Source organism: Manis pentadactyla, chromosome 2 (assembly GCF_030020395.1).
Source record: "Manis pentadactyla isolate mManPen7 chromosome 2, mManPen7.hap1, whole genome shotgun sequence".
NCBI classification, from domain to species: Eukaryota; Metazoa; Chordata; class Mammalia; order Pholidota; family Manidae; genus Manis; species Manis pentadactyla.
In genome coordinates, this window is record NC_080020.1 from 113,589,991 (window position 1) to 113,606,338 (window position 16,348).

The 16,348-nt window shown below is 37.4% G+C and overlaps 1 protein-coding gene across 2 annotated transcripts in view; it reads right to left on the minus strand.

The window, feature by feature from the left end:
* The window catches only part of SPEF2 (sperm flagellar 2), a 253,222-nt gene that overhangs the window by 90,211 nt on the left and 146,663 nt on the right, over positions 1 to 16,348 (minus strand). For both annotated transcript variants that reach the window (XR_008995259.1, XM_057495904.1), the window contains one exon: positions 4,500 to 4,574. Coding sequence is in view for 1 of the 2 variants with exons in the window: in XM_057495904.1 (XP_057351887.1) it covers positions 4,500 to 4,574 (75 nt within the window). In the remaining variant the exon portion in view is untranslated. The remainder of the gene's footprint in view (positions 1 to 4,499; positions 4,575 to 16,348) is intronic.

The window sequence follows — 16,348 nt, forward strand, 5'->3', positions numbered from 1 at the left end:
TTAAATTGGCACTACTCAGGGAAATGAGGATTGAAGGAGGAAAAGATATGAAAAATCTGACTTTTTTTTAAAAAAAGAAAGGCATTATTGTTACCTATCAGTCCTCAAATATTTCCTAGTAGGATCTGATTTAATTAGCAGCTTCACTAGGTAAAAGCCAGAAGTTTTCTCTCCTCAGTGTCCTAAAATTCCTGTTGTTACCCTGTGTGGAGCTGGAGATACAGAAAGTAAACGACTACAAAGTAATGAAGGCTAGTTATCTGGGATCTCTTTTAATTTTAGTGTAATTATACTTATAATTGGTGATAAGTGTTGGGAACTTCCTATGTCAACTTTGCAACGGGTTCCCCTTTCTGCCTACAGTCTTCAATAACTTGGTCTAGAGTCAATAATAATAATAATAACTCATGTTTATTTAGCCCCACTGACTCTGAGCCAGACCCTGTTCTATCTACTTTTTTGTACATATACTTATTTTTTATAGTAGCAATGGGAGAGGTTACTTTTATGACCCCATTTTACATGTGAGGGAACCGAGGCATACTAAGGTAAACTTCCTTGCCCTAGGTCATTCATATGGCAAAAGACAGACTGGGTCGAGTCTATGCTTTTGACTCTCACACTTCATTGCCTCTGAGTATCTATTGATATTCATATCATATTATATTTAGAAACTTGCAAACTTTGGAACAGTTCTTATAATACTATTTACTTGGCTTATAAATTGATTTTAAGATCATTTTCTGTTTACAGTACGTACCAACTTAATTTTTTTACTCCTGGCATAAATTTTAAAAACTGCAAGAAGAGTAATAGATTAATTAAAAGACTCATACTTAGGAGTATAAGTAGTACTATTTAATTCACTTAAATTACGGTGACAGAAATAAGGCAAAACCCAGGAAAGCCATGAGCGCCTTAGCGTTATGTGTTAATATGGGAGTGTAGATACATTCACCTACAAGTGAAGAGGCTCTAACTTTCCCTTCTTGTAGGTTAACAATTCCTAACAAAATACTATCTTACTTATTTTGATTATCAATTTCCTCATCTTTGAAGTGGGAAATGATCACTCCTACTTCATACACGGTTATGATGAGTTAGTGAAATTATATATAAATTATTGTGTAATGCCTGGCACATGGCAGGCACTCTATACAAGGTAGTTTATTATTATGATTATGAATTATAAAAGGAGATTGTTGCTGAATTTTGATGATAATAAATTATCACTTCCAGATGTGTAGCATAAATCTTCAGATGAAACTTAATGTGTTTTGCATTTGATGTAAAATTTATTAAGACCTTGTATATGGTACCACATACTATTCTTTGTTTAGGTCACAGGTGATAAAAATCTACTTTAGAAATTAATCTTAGAAAAGCTCAGAGCTTTTTACTTCTATTTCAACAGCACTGTTATATACATGCTTTTCCTAAATTATAACCAACTTAAATATTTTGAGTAATAGGGCATATTATAAATAACACATTAGAAATAACTGAATGTTTCTGATATTTTAATGGCAAAAATAGGGCAATAGCAATAGGCTCCAGTAGAGCAGTTCTTCAACTCTAATGATCATCAGAATTCCCTAGAGGGCTTATTGAAACACAAACTGCTGAGGCCCAGAGCAGTTTCAGATTCAGAAGGTCTAGGGTGGAGTCAAGCATTTGTATGCCTAATAAGTTCCCAGGTGGTGCAGATGCAGCTGGTATGTGTACCACAATTAAAGAGCCACTGCTCTAGTAGATGCATCTAGGTATTTCAATTGATTTCACTTTTATATTTTCTTTTCTCCATTCTTCCATGTCCTTCCAATTAATGTCATTGATGTTTATAACATCAATGTTACATATATTGCTAAGTGACCTGGTAGTGTTAAGCAGACAGACAGACAGACATAAGGGGGTTCAAAGAGAGAAAAGCCCACCAAAAGGGACTCAAAGGGTTAATCAGATAAAACCAGAAAGCCATAAATGACACACAGAGTTAATTAGATGAAGCCATAAAGGCCAGGAGTGACTTGAGATGTCCCAACATTCCCAGATGAGAAACTTCAGAGTGCAGGCACTCCCCAGATAAAGAAAAACACCAGAGCACAGCCCACGTCTCCATTCCATCAGTCAGAGCAGGCTTCCAGCACCAAGAATTGTCAATCAAGCACTTCTCTGCACTGCCAAAACCCCATAAAAGAAACCTCACAGTAAGCAGTCAGGGCCTGTCTGACACTAGGCCGGGGCCCACTCTGTTACAGAGTGTAATAAAATTTGTTTGCTTTCTTGTCTTTGGTTTCATGTCTCACTCTATCTGACTTCCTGGCATCACCAAACTGAACTCCTTCCTAACAGTAGCACCTACAACTATAAATCAAATAAGAAGGCAAGCCCTGGCACAGTACTAATGCTAATACATGGGCAGGCCAGAGGAATTAAGGTGAAATTATTTCCAAATGTTTGCTCCATAAAACTCTAGTCTTAATGAATACTCCTCTGAAAGAAAATAATTTTGTAGCCAAAAATACTATGGTATATTATATACTATATCTTCTACTCCCTTAGAGAAGAACATTGACATATAAAAAAAAAACCCTGTGAATAAAAACATTTTAATTTGGCTTAATTCAGCATTTTCTGAAATGTAGTTACTTAGGGAAAACTTCCTTCATTTAACCCCTCTTTAATACTTCCTAGGTAAGGTCACAGGGTTGAAAAGCTATTTATTGTTTTATGAATGAATGAAATGGAACAATGGCAAATAGTTTGAAGAGAATAATAAATCCTTTGAGAAAACCATAAATACAACTGCAAATGGCATTTCAGTGTCAAGATTTAGGCAGAAAAATGGGAGGGACTGATCTAATATACAAAGAATAGGAATGAGTCAAAGATGCCAATAGTAGGAAATAAAGGTAAGTTTGAAGAAAGAAGAAAGGAGATGTTCCTCAAACCAATGTAATTGGTATCAAATAGCCAGTGAGAGAAACAGATAATTGATAGTGTTTACCTTAATGGTGTTAATTTCAAATAATAAGAATTAAAATAATCTAACTTCCTTAATGAAGAAAATTCTGTTATACATGCTAAGACAACAGCATTTCTATGTAACAGAGGAATTCTAAATCCTGACTGAGAGTTCACCTATTTCAAATATTATTAAACAAAGCAGAATTCAGTAAAAAAAAAGCAAAAAATGTTTGAAGGTCCTTGGACTCATTTAAATAGAGCTAACTGCATGATTCAGTGTGTATTTTTACTGGATGAAATTGTATTTGCTTATGTTTTGCATGGAGTCTGTATAATTTTAACTAAGGATGATCTTAGAGCATGCGCATTTTCATGTCTAACTTGACCATCTGGTACCTGCTATTTATAGGTCTATTTAATTCCTGTTTTTGATGATCCTATGATGATCCTTTATGTGCTTTTGTTGATGACAATGAGAAAGCAAGGGATAAGTAATGTAAATAAGAAAATTGTTTTGCTATTGGTAAGCAGGTAAGAGATACACACTTTGTAACAACCCCATTTGCAGGCACCCTAGAAAAATTCAGCTATATGTATCCATAACAGCATTTCACTTTTTAACTGACTGCTATGGAAGCTTCAGCATAAAACTAACTACTACTACCTTGGATTTTCTTCTACCAGTCATCAATTATTGAAAAACTTATATCCCCCTTATTTCAAAGAAATAGGTATAATAAAATAGTAATTAACCTATAAGTGAAATTAGGGTCAAGAAGAAATACAACTTAAACTGGAAGGTCAAAACCAGGGGAGAAATTAGAAACCAGATATTGAGATGTAGGTGCTTGCACAGACACTAAATCTGAGCCACTAATTTGGTTTTGAACTTCTAGATATCTGAAATAGAAAGGGAAATGCTATCATTTGGAGTGCTAATTAACCACTCAAAGGAAAATAAAGTTTCCTGTCCCTTAATTCTGAATGAAATTTCTCACCTAGGATTTCATATAGGGGCCACTGAATGATGTAGTGGGCATACTATATCTTCAGAAAATGAAATATCAGGTTATTATTGGTTTAATGAAAGTTTCACCTCCACTGCTATGTTATGTTGTGGAAGAAGCTGGGAACTTTATACCTAAAAAGTGTTTATCAGTGAGAGCAATTCTATGGGGAGCCCAAGAAAATATGGTTCAGTATGTAGTTTCCTGATGGCACATCTTAGTTCAAGGATAACATCTATAATACCTAATGGATTTTAGGTATTAACATCTATAATACATAAATGGATATTATGATATTGGATATTCTCTAAATTGTTCCCACAAGCATCACTTTTCTCTGTAGGACCCTTGCTAAGAGCTGGACTGCAGAAAAAATGAAGTTATATTATTTGGCGAGGGCTAATGGTTCACAAATGGTGGAGAGAAGCATTCGATGTGCACTACTGAACAAATCTAGCTATTTTCCCTGATACAGTTAGGAAATGCAGAATCACATATAATCATGTCTATCTTTATCTGCTGTACCTTTTCTTTTGAGTGAAGTTTCACCTTTCTTCCCTTTTCCTTCCTGAAGAGATTCTTGCTTACCATGTGGAGGTTCTAAACAAAGTTCAACACATAAATATCATTGATAACTTTCTTCAACAGCCTTGGCTACAGGATTTGTAAGTAACCAAATGTTATTTGTCACAGGTAAACAGTTATAATCATGAACTGCTTAAAATGGCTCAGGCCTTTCCTGTTAGCTAAAATGCATTGGAAGACAGACTATAGACTCAAACTTCTTAAATGACAGTTCTTGATAGTATTACTCTATTTTGTCTCTATTGAGAAATTTAGTCATAAGTTTAATATGAACATTTGGTTGTGGAATTGATCATAAACTCTTCAATGCAACATAGCAATGGAGTTTTCAAAGACACAAATCCATTAGAAACATATGGCTCTATTTGGATATATTTTAACTCAATGATCCTTGTACAATAAGACAACTGAATGTATAATAAAAATGATGCCCAAACACCTTGAAGAAGAGTTAAATAATCACATTGTTTTGATATGATGCATCCTTGAACTTGTCTTTACCACATACTTGGTTGCCTTGTGACTTGTACATTTCCATTTTGTTCTGACTGTAACTGGTAATGAAAAGGATAGTTTGAACATATTTCTCTTGGATTCTCTAGAATCTAGTTCAAAAATATATTGGAAGGGGTAAAATGGGAAACTGATGATGGCGAGGTCAATAAGATGTTCTACAAAATAAATTAGCTCCTTAAAAACTTTCTGCAAGCGGAGCCAAGATGGTGGAATGAGTAGAGCAGTGGAAATCTCCTAAAACCACATATATTTTTGAAAATACAACAAAGACAACTCTTCCTAAAAGAAAGACCAGAAGACACAGGACAGCAGCCAGACCACATCCACACTTGCAAGAACCCAGCGCCTCACGAAGGGGATAAGATATAAGCCCCGGCCCAGCGGGACCCGAGCACCCCACACCCCAGCTCCAGGTGGGAGGAGAGGAATCAGAGCGGGGAGGGAGAAGGAGCCCAGGACTGCTAATCAACCAGACCTAGCCATCTGCACCAGAGTGCAGACACAGTGCATGTGTGTGGTGCTGGACACTAGGGAAACAGGACAGCAAGACCTGTGAGTGGGTCCCTGCAGACGGTGCACCCGGGACAAAGAAAAGTGAGTGCTTTTTGGAAGTCTTAAAGGGACAGGGACCCCACTGCCAGACAGAAGTGTAATGGGACACTTAGTCCAGCAGCAGGAAATCTGGGGAACTCTGGGCACTTTAAGCCCTTGGGCATCAGGGAGCATGGAGGACGCTCACGGAGATAAATAGCCTCCTGGCTGTTCCCCCTCCAACGCAGCTCCACCATATCAGAGCAGCTGCCTGAGGCAGGCCATGCCCAAAGCAACAGCGGAGATAAACTCCATAGCAGCTGGGAAAGAATCAGAAGCCCTTTCTGCGTGCAGCTGCCCAGCACAAGCCACTAGAGGTCACAGTTCTCCCAGGAGAGGAAGGCCAAGAACCAACAAGAAGGGAAGTTCTTCCAGCCGTCACTCATGCCAGCTCTGCAAACTATCTCTATCACCATGAAAAGGCAAAATTACAGGCAGACAAAGACAACAGAGACAACCCAGAGAAGGAGACAGACCTAACCAGACTTCCTGACAAAGAATTCAAAATAAAAATCATAAACATGCTGACGGAGATGCAGAGAAATATACAAGAGCTAAGGGATGAAGTCTGGAGGGAGATTACAGACGTCCGGAGGGAGATTACAGATGCCAGGAAGGAGATTGCAGAAATGAAACCAACTCTGGAAGGATTTATAAGCAGAATGGATAAGATGCAAGAGGCCATTGATGGAATAGAAACCATAGAACAGGAACGCATAGAATCTGACACAGAGAGAGATAAAAGGATCTCCAGGAATGAAACAATATTAAGAGAACTGTGTGACCAATCCAAAAGGAACAATATCTGTATTATAGGGGTACCAAAAAAAGAAGAAGAGAGAGAAAAAGGGATAGAAAGTGTCTTTGAAGAAATAATTGCTGAAAACTTTCCAAAACTGGGGGAGGAAATAATTGAACAGACCACAGAAATACACAGAACTCTGAACAGAAAGGACCCAAGGAGGACAACACCAAGACACATAATAATTAAAATGGCAAAGATCAAGGACAAGGAAAGAGTGTTAAAGGCAGCTAGAGAGAAAAAGGTCACCTACAAAGGAAAACCCATCAGGCTATCATCAGACTTCTCAACAAAAACCTTACAGGCCAGAAGAGAATGGCATGATATATTTAATGCAATGAAACAGAAGGGCCTTGAACCAAGGATACTGTATCCAGCACAATTATCATTTAAATATGAAGTAGTGATTTTACAGCATCTTACTATGTTGATGGACAGTGACTGTGAACAGGGATGTGCTGGGGGACTTGGTGAAGGGGGGAGCCTAGTAATCATAATGTCCTTCATGTAATTGTAGATTAATGATACCAAAATAAAATTAATTAATTAATTAATAAATATGAAGGAGGGATTAAAAAATTCCCAGACAAGCAAAAGTTCAGGGAATTTGCTTCCCACCAACCACCTCTACAGGGTATTTTAGAGGGACTGTTCTACAAGGGAGCACTCCTAAGACTAAACAGATGTCACCAGAGAAAATGAAATCACAGCAAAGAAAGCAGACCAACCAAATACTAACTAAAGGCAAAAAATAAAATCAACTACCCACTAAAAGCAGTTAAAGGAAACACGAAAGAGCACAGAATAAAACAACCAACATATAAAGAATGGAGGAGGAGGAATAAGAAGGGAGAGAAGGAAAGAATCTCCAGACAGTGTATATAACAGCTCAATAAGCGAGCTAAGTTAGGCAGTAAGATACTAAAGAAGCTAACCTTGAACCTTTGGTAACCAAGAATCTAAAGCCTGCAATGGCAATAAGTACATATCTTTCAATAGTCACCCTAAATGTAAATGGACTGAATGCACCAATCAAAAGACACAGAGTAATGGAATGGATAAAAAAGCAAGACCCCAGAGTAGGAGCCAAGATGGCGGCGTGAGTAGAGCAGCGGAAATCTCCTCCCAAAACCACATATATCTATGAAAATATAACAAAGACAACTCTTCCTAGAATAAAGACCAGAGGACACATGACAACATCCAGACCACATCCACACCTGTGAGAACCCAGCGCCTCGGGAAGGGGTAGAGGAAGGCCACAAACCAACAAGAAGGGCAGTTCTTCCAGCCATCATTCATCCCAGATCTGCAAACTATCTCTATCACCATGAAAAGGCAAAACTAAAGGCAGACAAAGATCACAGAGACAACACCAGAGAAGGAGACAGACCTAATCAATCTTCCTGACAAAGAATTCAAAATAAAAATCATAAACATGCTGACAGAGATGCAGAGAAATAAGCAAGAGATATGGGATGAAGTCCGGAGGGAGATCACAGATGCCAGAAAGGGGATTACAGAAATGAAACAAACTCTGGAAGGGTTTATAAGCAGAATGGATAAGATGCAAGAGGCCATTGATGGAATTGAAACCAGAGAACAGGAACGCATAGAAGCTGACATAGAGAGAGATAAAAGGATCTCCAGGAATGAAACAATATTAAGAGAACTGTGTGACCAATCCAAAAGGAACAATATCTGTATTATAGGGGTACCAGAAGAAGAAGAGAGAGGAAAAGGGATGGAAAGTATCTTGGAAGAAATAATTGCTGAAAACTTCCCAAAACTGGGGGAGGAAATAATCGAACAGACCACGGAAATACACAGAACCCCCAACAGAAAGGATCCAAGGAGGACAACACCAAGACACATAATAATTAAAATGGCAAAGATCAAGGACAAGGAAAGAGTCTTAAAGGCAGCTAGAGAGAAAAAGGTCACCTATAAAGGAAAACCCATCAGGCTAACAACAGACTTTTCGACAGAAACCCTACAGACCAGAAGAGAATGGCATGATATATTTAATGCAATGAAACAGAGGGGCCTTGAACCAAGGATACTGTATCCAGCACGACTATCATTTAAATATGATGGCGGGATTAAATAATTCCCAGACAAACAATAGCTGAGGGAATTTACTTCCCACAAACCACCTCTACAAGACATCTTACAGGGACTGCTCTAGATGGGAGCACTCCTAGAAAGAGCACAGAACAAAACACCCAACATATGAAGAAAGGAGGAGGAGGAAAAAGAAGGGAGAGAAGAAAAGAATCTCCAGAGGTGTATATAACAGCTCAATAAGCGAGCTAAGTTAGGCAGTAAGATAATAAAGAGGCTAACCTTGAACCTTAGGTAACCACGAATTTAAAGTATGCAATGACAATAAATACATATCTTTCAATAGTCACCCTAAATGTAAATGGACTGAATGCACCAATCAAAAGACACAGAGTAATAGAATGGATAAAAAAGCAAGATCCATGTATATGCTGCTTACAAGAAACTCACCTCAAACCCAAAGACATGTACAGACTAAAAGTCAAGGGATGGAAAAACATATTTCAGGCAAACAACAGTGAGAAGAAAGCAGGGCTTGCAGTACTAATATGAGACAATATAGACTTCAAAACAAAGAAAGTAACAAGAGATAAAGAAGGACACTACATAATGATGAAGGGCTTAGTCCAACAAGCGGATATAACCATTCTAAAGATATATGCACCCAATGCAGGAGCACCAGCATATGTGAAACAAATACTAACAGAACTAAAGGGGGAAATAGACTGCAATGCATTCATTCTAGGAGACTTCAACACACCACTCACCCCAAGGATAGATCCACTGGGCAGAAAATAAGTAAGGACACGGAAGCACTGAACAACACAGTAGAGCAGATGGACCTAATAGACATCTATAGAACTCTACATCCAAAAGCAACAGAATATACATTCTTCTCAAGTGCACATGGAACATTCTCCAGAATAGACCACATACTAGCTCACAAAAAGAGCCTCAGCAAAATCCAAAGTATTGAAATTCTTGCAACCAACTTTTCAGACCACAAAGGTATAAAACTAGAAATAAATTATACAAAGAAAACAAAAAGGCTCACAAACACATGGAGGCTTAACAACATGCTCCTAAATATTCAATGGAACAATGAACAAATTAAAATAGTGATCAAAGAATATATAGAAACAAATGACAAAAATAACACAAAGCCCCAACTTCTGTGGGACGCAGCAAAAGCAATCTTAAGAGGAAAGTATATAGCAATCCAAGCATATTTAAAAAAGGAAGGACAATCCCCAATGAATGGTCTAATGTCACAATTATCAAAATTGGAAAAAGAAGAACAAATGAGGCCTAAGGTCAGCAGAAGGAGGGACATTATAAAGATCAGAGAAGAAATAAATAAAATTGAGAAGAATAAAACAATAGCAAAAATCAATGAAACCAAGAGCTGGTTCTTTGAGAAAATAAACAAAATAGATAAGCCTCTAGCTAAACTTATTAAGAGAAAAAGAGAATCAACAGAAATCAACAGAATCACAAGTGAGAATGGAAAAATCATGACAGACTCCACAGAAATACAAAGAATTATTAAAGACTACTATGAAAACCTATATGCCAACAAGCTGGAAAACCTAGAAGAAATGGACAACTTCCTAAAAAAATACAACCTTCCAAGACTGACCAAGGAAGAAACACAAAAGTTAAACAAACCAATTACGAGCAAAGAAATTGAAACGGTAATCAAAAAAGCTACCCAAGAACAAAACACACAGGCTGGATGGATTTACCTTGGAACTTTATCAAACACACAGAGAAGACATAATACCCATTCTCCTTAAAGATTTCCAAAAAATAGAAGAGGAGGGAATACTCCCAAACTCATTCTATGAAGCCAACATCACCCTAATACCAAAACCAGGCAAAGACCCCACCAAAAAAGAAAACTACAGACCAATATCCCTGATGAATGTAGATGCAAAAATACTCAACAAAATATTAGCAAACCGAATTCAAAAATACATCAAAAGGATCATACACCATGACCAAGTGGGATTCATCCCAGGGATGCAAGTATGGTACAACATTCGAAACTCCATCAACATCATCCACCACATCAACAAAAAGAAAGACAAAAACCACATGATCACCTCCATAGATGCTGAAAAAGCATTTGACAAAATTCAACATCCATTCATGATAAAAACTCTCATCAAAATGGGAATAGAGGTCAAGTACCTCAACATAATAAAGGCCATATATCATAAACCCACAGCCAACATTATATTGAACAGCGAGAAGCTGAAAGCTTTTCCTCTGAGATCGGGAACTAGACAGGGATGCCCACTCTCCCACTGCTATTTAACATAGTACTGGAGGTCCTAGCCACAGCAATCAGACAAAACAAAGAAATACAAGGAATCCAGATTGGTAAAGAAGAAGTTAAACTGTCACTATTTGCAGATGACATGATATTGTACATAAAAAACCCTAAAGACTCCACCCCAAAACTACTAGAACTGATATCGGAATACAACAAAGTTGCAGGATACAAAATTAACACACAGAAATCTGTGGCTTTCCTATATACTAACAATGAACCAACAGAAAGAGAAATCAGGAAAACAACTCCATTCACAATTGCATCAAAAACAATAAAATACCTAGGAATAAACCTAACCAAAGAAGTGAATGACCTATACTCTGTAAACTACAAGTCACTCTTAAGAGAAATTAAAGGGGACACTAACAGATGGAAACTCATCCCATGCTCGTGGCTAGGAAGAATTAATATCGTCAAAATGGCCATCCAGCCCAAAGCAATATACAGATTTGATGCAATCCCTATCAAATTACCAGCAACATTCTTCAATGAACTGGAACAAATAATTCAAAAATTCATATGGAAACACCAAAGACCCCGAATAGCCAAAGCAATCCTGAGAAAGAAGAATAAAGTAGGGAGGATCTCACTCCCCAATTTCAAGCTCTACTATAAATCCGTAGTAATCAAGACAACTTGGTACTGGCAAAGGAACAGAGTCACAGACCAGTGGAACAGACTAGGGACTCCGACATTAACCCAAACATATATGGTCAATTAATATTTGATAAAGGAGCCATGAACATACAATGGCGAAATGACAGTCTCTTCAACAGGTGGTGCTGGCAAAACTGGACAGCTACATGTAGGAGAATGAAACTGGACCATTGTCTAACCCCATATACAAAAGTAAATTCAAAATGGATCAAAGACCTGAATGTAAGCCATGAAACCATTAAACTCGTGGAAAAAACATAAGCAAAAACCTCCTAGACATAAACATGAGTGACCTCTTCTTGAACATATCTCCCCGGGCAAGGAAAGCAACAGCAAAAATGAACAAGTGGGACTATATTAAGCTGAAAAGCTTCTGTACAGCAAAAGACACCATCAATAGAACAAAAAGGAACCCTACAGTATGGGAGAATATATTTGTAAATGACAGATCCGATAAAGGCTTGACATCCAAAATATATAAAGAGCTCACACACCTCAACAAACAAAAATCAAATAATCCAATTAAAAAATGGGCAGAGGAACTGAACAGACAGTTCTCCAAAAAAGAAATACAGATGGCCAACAGACACATGAAAAGATGCTCCACATCACTAATTATCAGAGAAATGCAAATTTTAACTACAATGAGGTATCACCTCACACCAGTAAGGATGGCTGCCATCCAAAAGACAAACAACAACAAATGTTGGCGAGGCTGTGGAGAAAGGGGAACCCTCCTACACTGCTGGTGGGAATGTAAACTAGTTCAGCCATTGTGGAAAGCAGTATGGAGTTTCATCAAAATGCTCAAAACAGACTTACCATTTGACCCAGGAATTCCACTCCTAGGAATTTACCCTAAGAATGCAGAAATCAAGTTTGAGAAAGACCAATGCACCCCTATGTTTATTGCAGTACTACTTACAATAGTCAATAATTGGAAACAACCTAAATGTCCATCGGTAGATGAATGGATATAGAAGATGTGGTACATATACACAATGGAATACTACTTATCCATAAGAAGAGGGCAAATCCTACCATTTGCAGCAACATGGATGGAGCTGGAGGGTATTATGCTCAGTGAAACAAGCCAAGCGGAGAAAGAGAAATACCAAATGATTTCACTCATCTGTGGAGTATAAGAACAAAGGAAAAACTGAAGGAACAAAACAGCAGCGGAATCACAGAACCCAAGAATGGACTAACAGGTACCAAAGGGAAAGGGACTGGGGAGGATGAGTGGGTAGGGAGGGATAAGGGGTGGGGGAAGAAGGGGGTTATTAAGATCAGCATGCATAGGGGAGTGGGGGAAATGGGAGGGCTGTACAACACAGAGAAGACAAGTAGTGATTCTTCAACGTTTAGCTATGCTGATGGACAGTGACTGTAAAGGGGTTTATAGCAGGGACCTGGTATAGGGGAGAGCCTAGTTAACATAATATTCTTCATGTAAGTGTAGATTAAAGATAACAAAAAAAAAAGAAAGAAAGAAAAGGGGGATTACTCCATGATAGGATAAAACTAACTGTAAATCAACGATTAATGCATGCTTTAAATATCCTTAGCTTTGATCACTTAAAGGGTGTCAGATGATCAGCTATGGAAGTACAGTTTTCTGATAATATTCTTTTCTCTTAAAAAAAAAAAAAAGCAGTTCCTGTGTGGTGACCTCCAATGAGTTCTACACAATGGTATAAAGAGCAGATCAAAGTGTGGGCAAAGGGTCTGTTTGTATTTATACAGAGGGTCAAAGCCTAATTTGGCTACCCAGAAAATGAACTAAGATACGATATGAAGAAGAACTTCCAACATCAGCACTCTCTGGAAGAGTCATACTAGAAGATGATCATCAAAATCCTCAACAAAGATCCAGGCAATGCTGCAGTTGTAGCTGCATTCATCCCACCGGTTCCTGGACTTGCCATGGGAATGAAGAAGGAGATATCTAAGCTGGCCTGTGCATACAGTAAAACAACAAATCTGACTGGATCTACACTGTTGGAACTCAACCAAGAATTAGGAGAATTGCAAGTTGTAATGCTCCAAAATCTTACAACTACAGACTATCTACTGTTAAAAGAACATATGGGATGTGAACAGTTCCCAGGAATGGGCTGCTTTAATTTGTCTTATTTCTCTCAGACTGTTCAACTACAGTTGGACAATATCCATCATATCATAGACAAATTTTCACAAATGCCTAGGGTGCCTAACTGGTTTTCTTGGCCTCACTGGAGATGGCTGGTAATTATAGATCTGCTTTGGTTATGAAACTGTATTCCTATTATGTTAATGTGTGTGCACAATTTAATTAGTAGTTTAAAACCTATACATGCTTAAATTACTCTACAAGAAGATATGTCAAAGAAATAATCAATCTTCCCATGTTTTCTTGCATCTGCTACCTCTATAGCTTTTCTTCTTCCTTCCTAATTACAGCCCTTAAATAGAATTCGTGCCTCATATCGAATTTACCGAGAATCATAATTCCTCCAAGTGCTAAAGATACCTCAAGACAAATGCTGGGCATAGAAGCCACAGGGCATAAATATGCAAAGAAGTAAAAAGCTAACCTTTTCAAACAATATGGCTTCTCTCTCACTTACCAACTTTACATCTCCCTGTATGGCCCCGGTAGATGACTGGTTAGCCAGAGACAGGTAAGATTCCTCAAGGGAGGAACAACCTAAGACAGGCACAGTCGCAGGGGGGCCATCAGGTGAGAAATTGGGGACCAACAGAGGTGAGGCTTAGAACCTCTCCCCCCCCTGTTTTGAGAGAAATCTTCTGCATCCATGGATGTTTTGTTGCCCTTGTCTAGCTTGGATTAATACTTAATCTATAGGCACCGACCTGATTATCTACATTTGCCCTCTTACAGCACTAAATTATGTTTTCTACCTTTATCATGCATCTAACTACCACTTCAGCATTTTATTAAAAAAAAAATAATAATAATAATAATAATAAGGGAGAAATGTGGGATTCACATATAAATCAAGTATAAAAATCAAATGAATAATCATATCTGACTTGATTGTTTGTAGTTCATGATGTGTGATCAATACTGAAAGTTTCTGTGATATGACTGCCCTTGCACTGTTCACCATGTAAGAACTTATTCATTATGTAAGAACTTGTTCACCATGTAAGAACTTGTTCGTTATGCTTCAGAAGATTGGTGACTGTTGAGAAATAGGCTTGGGGTTGATTAATGACTGTGCATTGAGTCCCCTATACAGAATTTTATTATTGTTAACAACCATTTGATCAATAAATATGAGAGATGACCTCTCAAAAAAACAAAACAAAACAAAACTTCCTGCATTACTTTCCAAACAAGTTCAATCATTTTCCACCCTTTGTCCTGGGCTACAGGATTTTTTCTTTATTGGAAAGATGGACAGAAGGGTAATAGAAATGCCTGTGATGGAGAGAGCCCATCTGAAGTATTCTTTGTATGAAAAGTGATATTTATAAGAATTTGTAGAGACATAGCCCTTACATTTAAACATCTCAGACCCAACAACTCAGATTCCATAAAAAATAAGACTAGTGAAAGACAAAGAAGGATTAACCTTGAAGCTTTGTTAACCTCTATGAAAGGCCTTGCAAAAGTCCAGATAGTTGACTACCAAACTCAAAGTAAATTAGATCCAACTGAAAATAAGTGAATATAAGTGAAATCATTTGGTATTTGTCTTTCTCTGCCTCTGGAGATCAACCCTTTTATACATTTTTAAAGATCAGGCACTAGCCTTACCATTGATGGAAAAAAGAGAAATTTGAGTTAGTTGCTTTTTTAGAAATAAGCTTATCATAATAATTAAAACTCTGGATAAGCTCTGAGTTTCTTTAATAATAATAATAATACTCTGGATAGCTAACTATTTAAAAAGCTCGCACTTCAGCACAAGGCAACAGAGAAGGTAAAAACAGAGATACCTGAGACACTGAACTTTAAAAGCATGATGGAGAATTCTAGTTTCTGTTGGGGGCAGCATGCACTCTGTCCACCTTTTTTTTTTATTATCAATTCCAAAATATATTCTGAAATCTCAAAATAATATTCTTAAATAGCAGCATGGATAGTACTATTGTACTTTGTCACACTGAGAACTTTGGTTCTAAATTAAATTCTGACATTTGGTAGTGGATTTGATAATAAACCCTTTAATAGAAAATAATTGAGTTTTTTCTTGTTTAATCCCAAATGCATTTGAAACAGATACAAAATGCAGAAATATATACAATGTATAATTAAAGTTGGACAAAATGACTGTTAGTGCTCAGTGTACTGTCACTCCCTTCTATACTCTATTTCTACCCTGATTTTTTTTTTAAGTAAATAATTCCATGTTTTTTGCATCTCAACTTCTAAAGAAGATGGTAACTGGGTGTTTGAATTGGGCATGTTCAGAAGCCTCAGGCATTTAGGTCTGAAAATGTTCTCTTTTGAAAAAATTTGTAAATTATTTATATAAAAATAAACAAACCTGCTGGAAACTTCCCTCCTTAAAAATTGTATAACTAAGCTTCGCGGAGCTGTAAGGGCGGTACGGCCGCTCTATTGCCTCATCACTGCGCAGGACCCCTGAGATCTCCTCCCAATAGTGCACTATTATTAGAAGGCAGTAATTAGGCCTCTGGAGATTAATCCTTTTACACATTTTTAAAGATCAGGCACTAGCCCTACCCTTGGTGGAAAAAAGAGACAGATACAACCACTCTTTGAAGCAACAATAACTTTATTATTTCTCCAATGCACAGTATTCAAGAATACAATTTTAAATTCACAAGCAAGCTTCAGAAACTTAA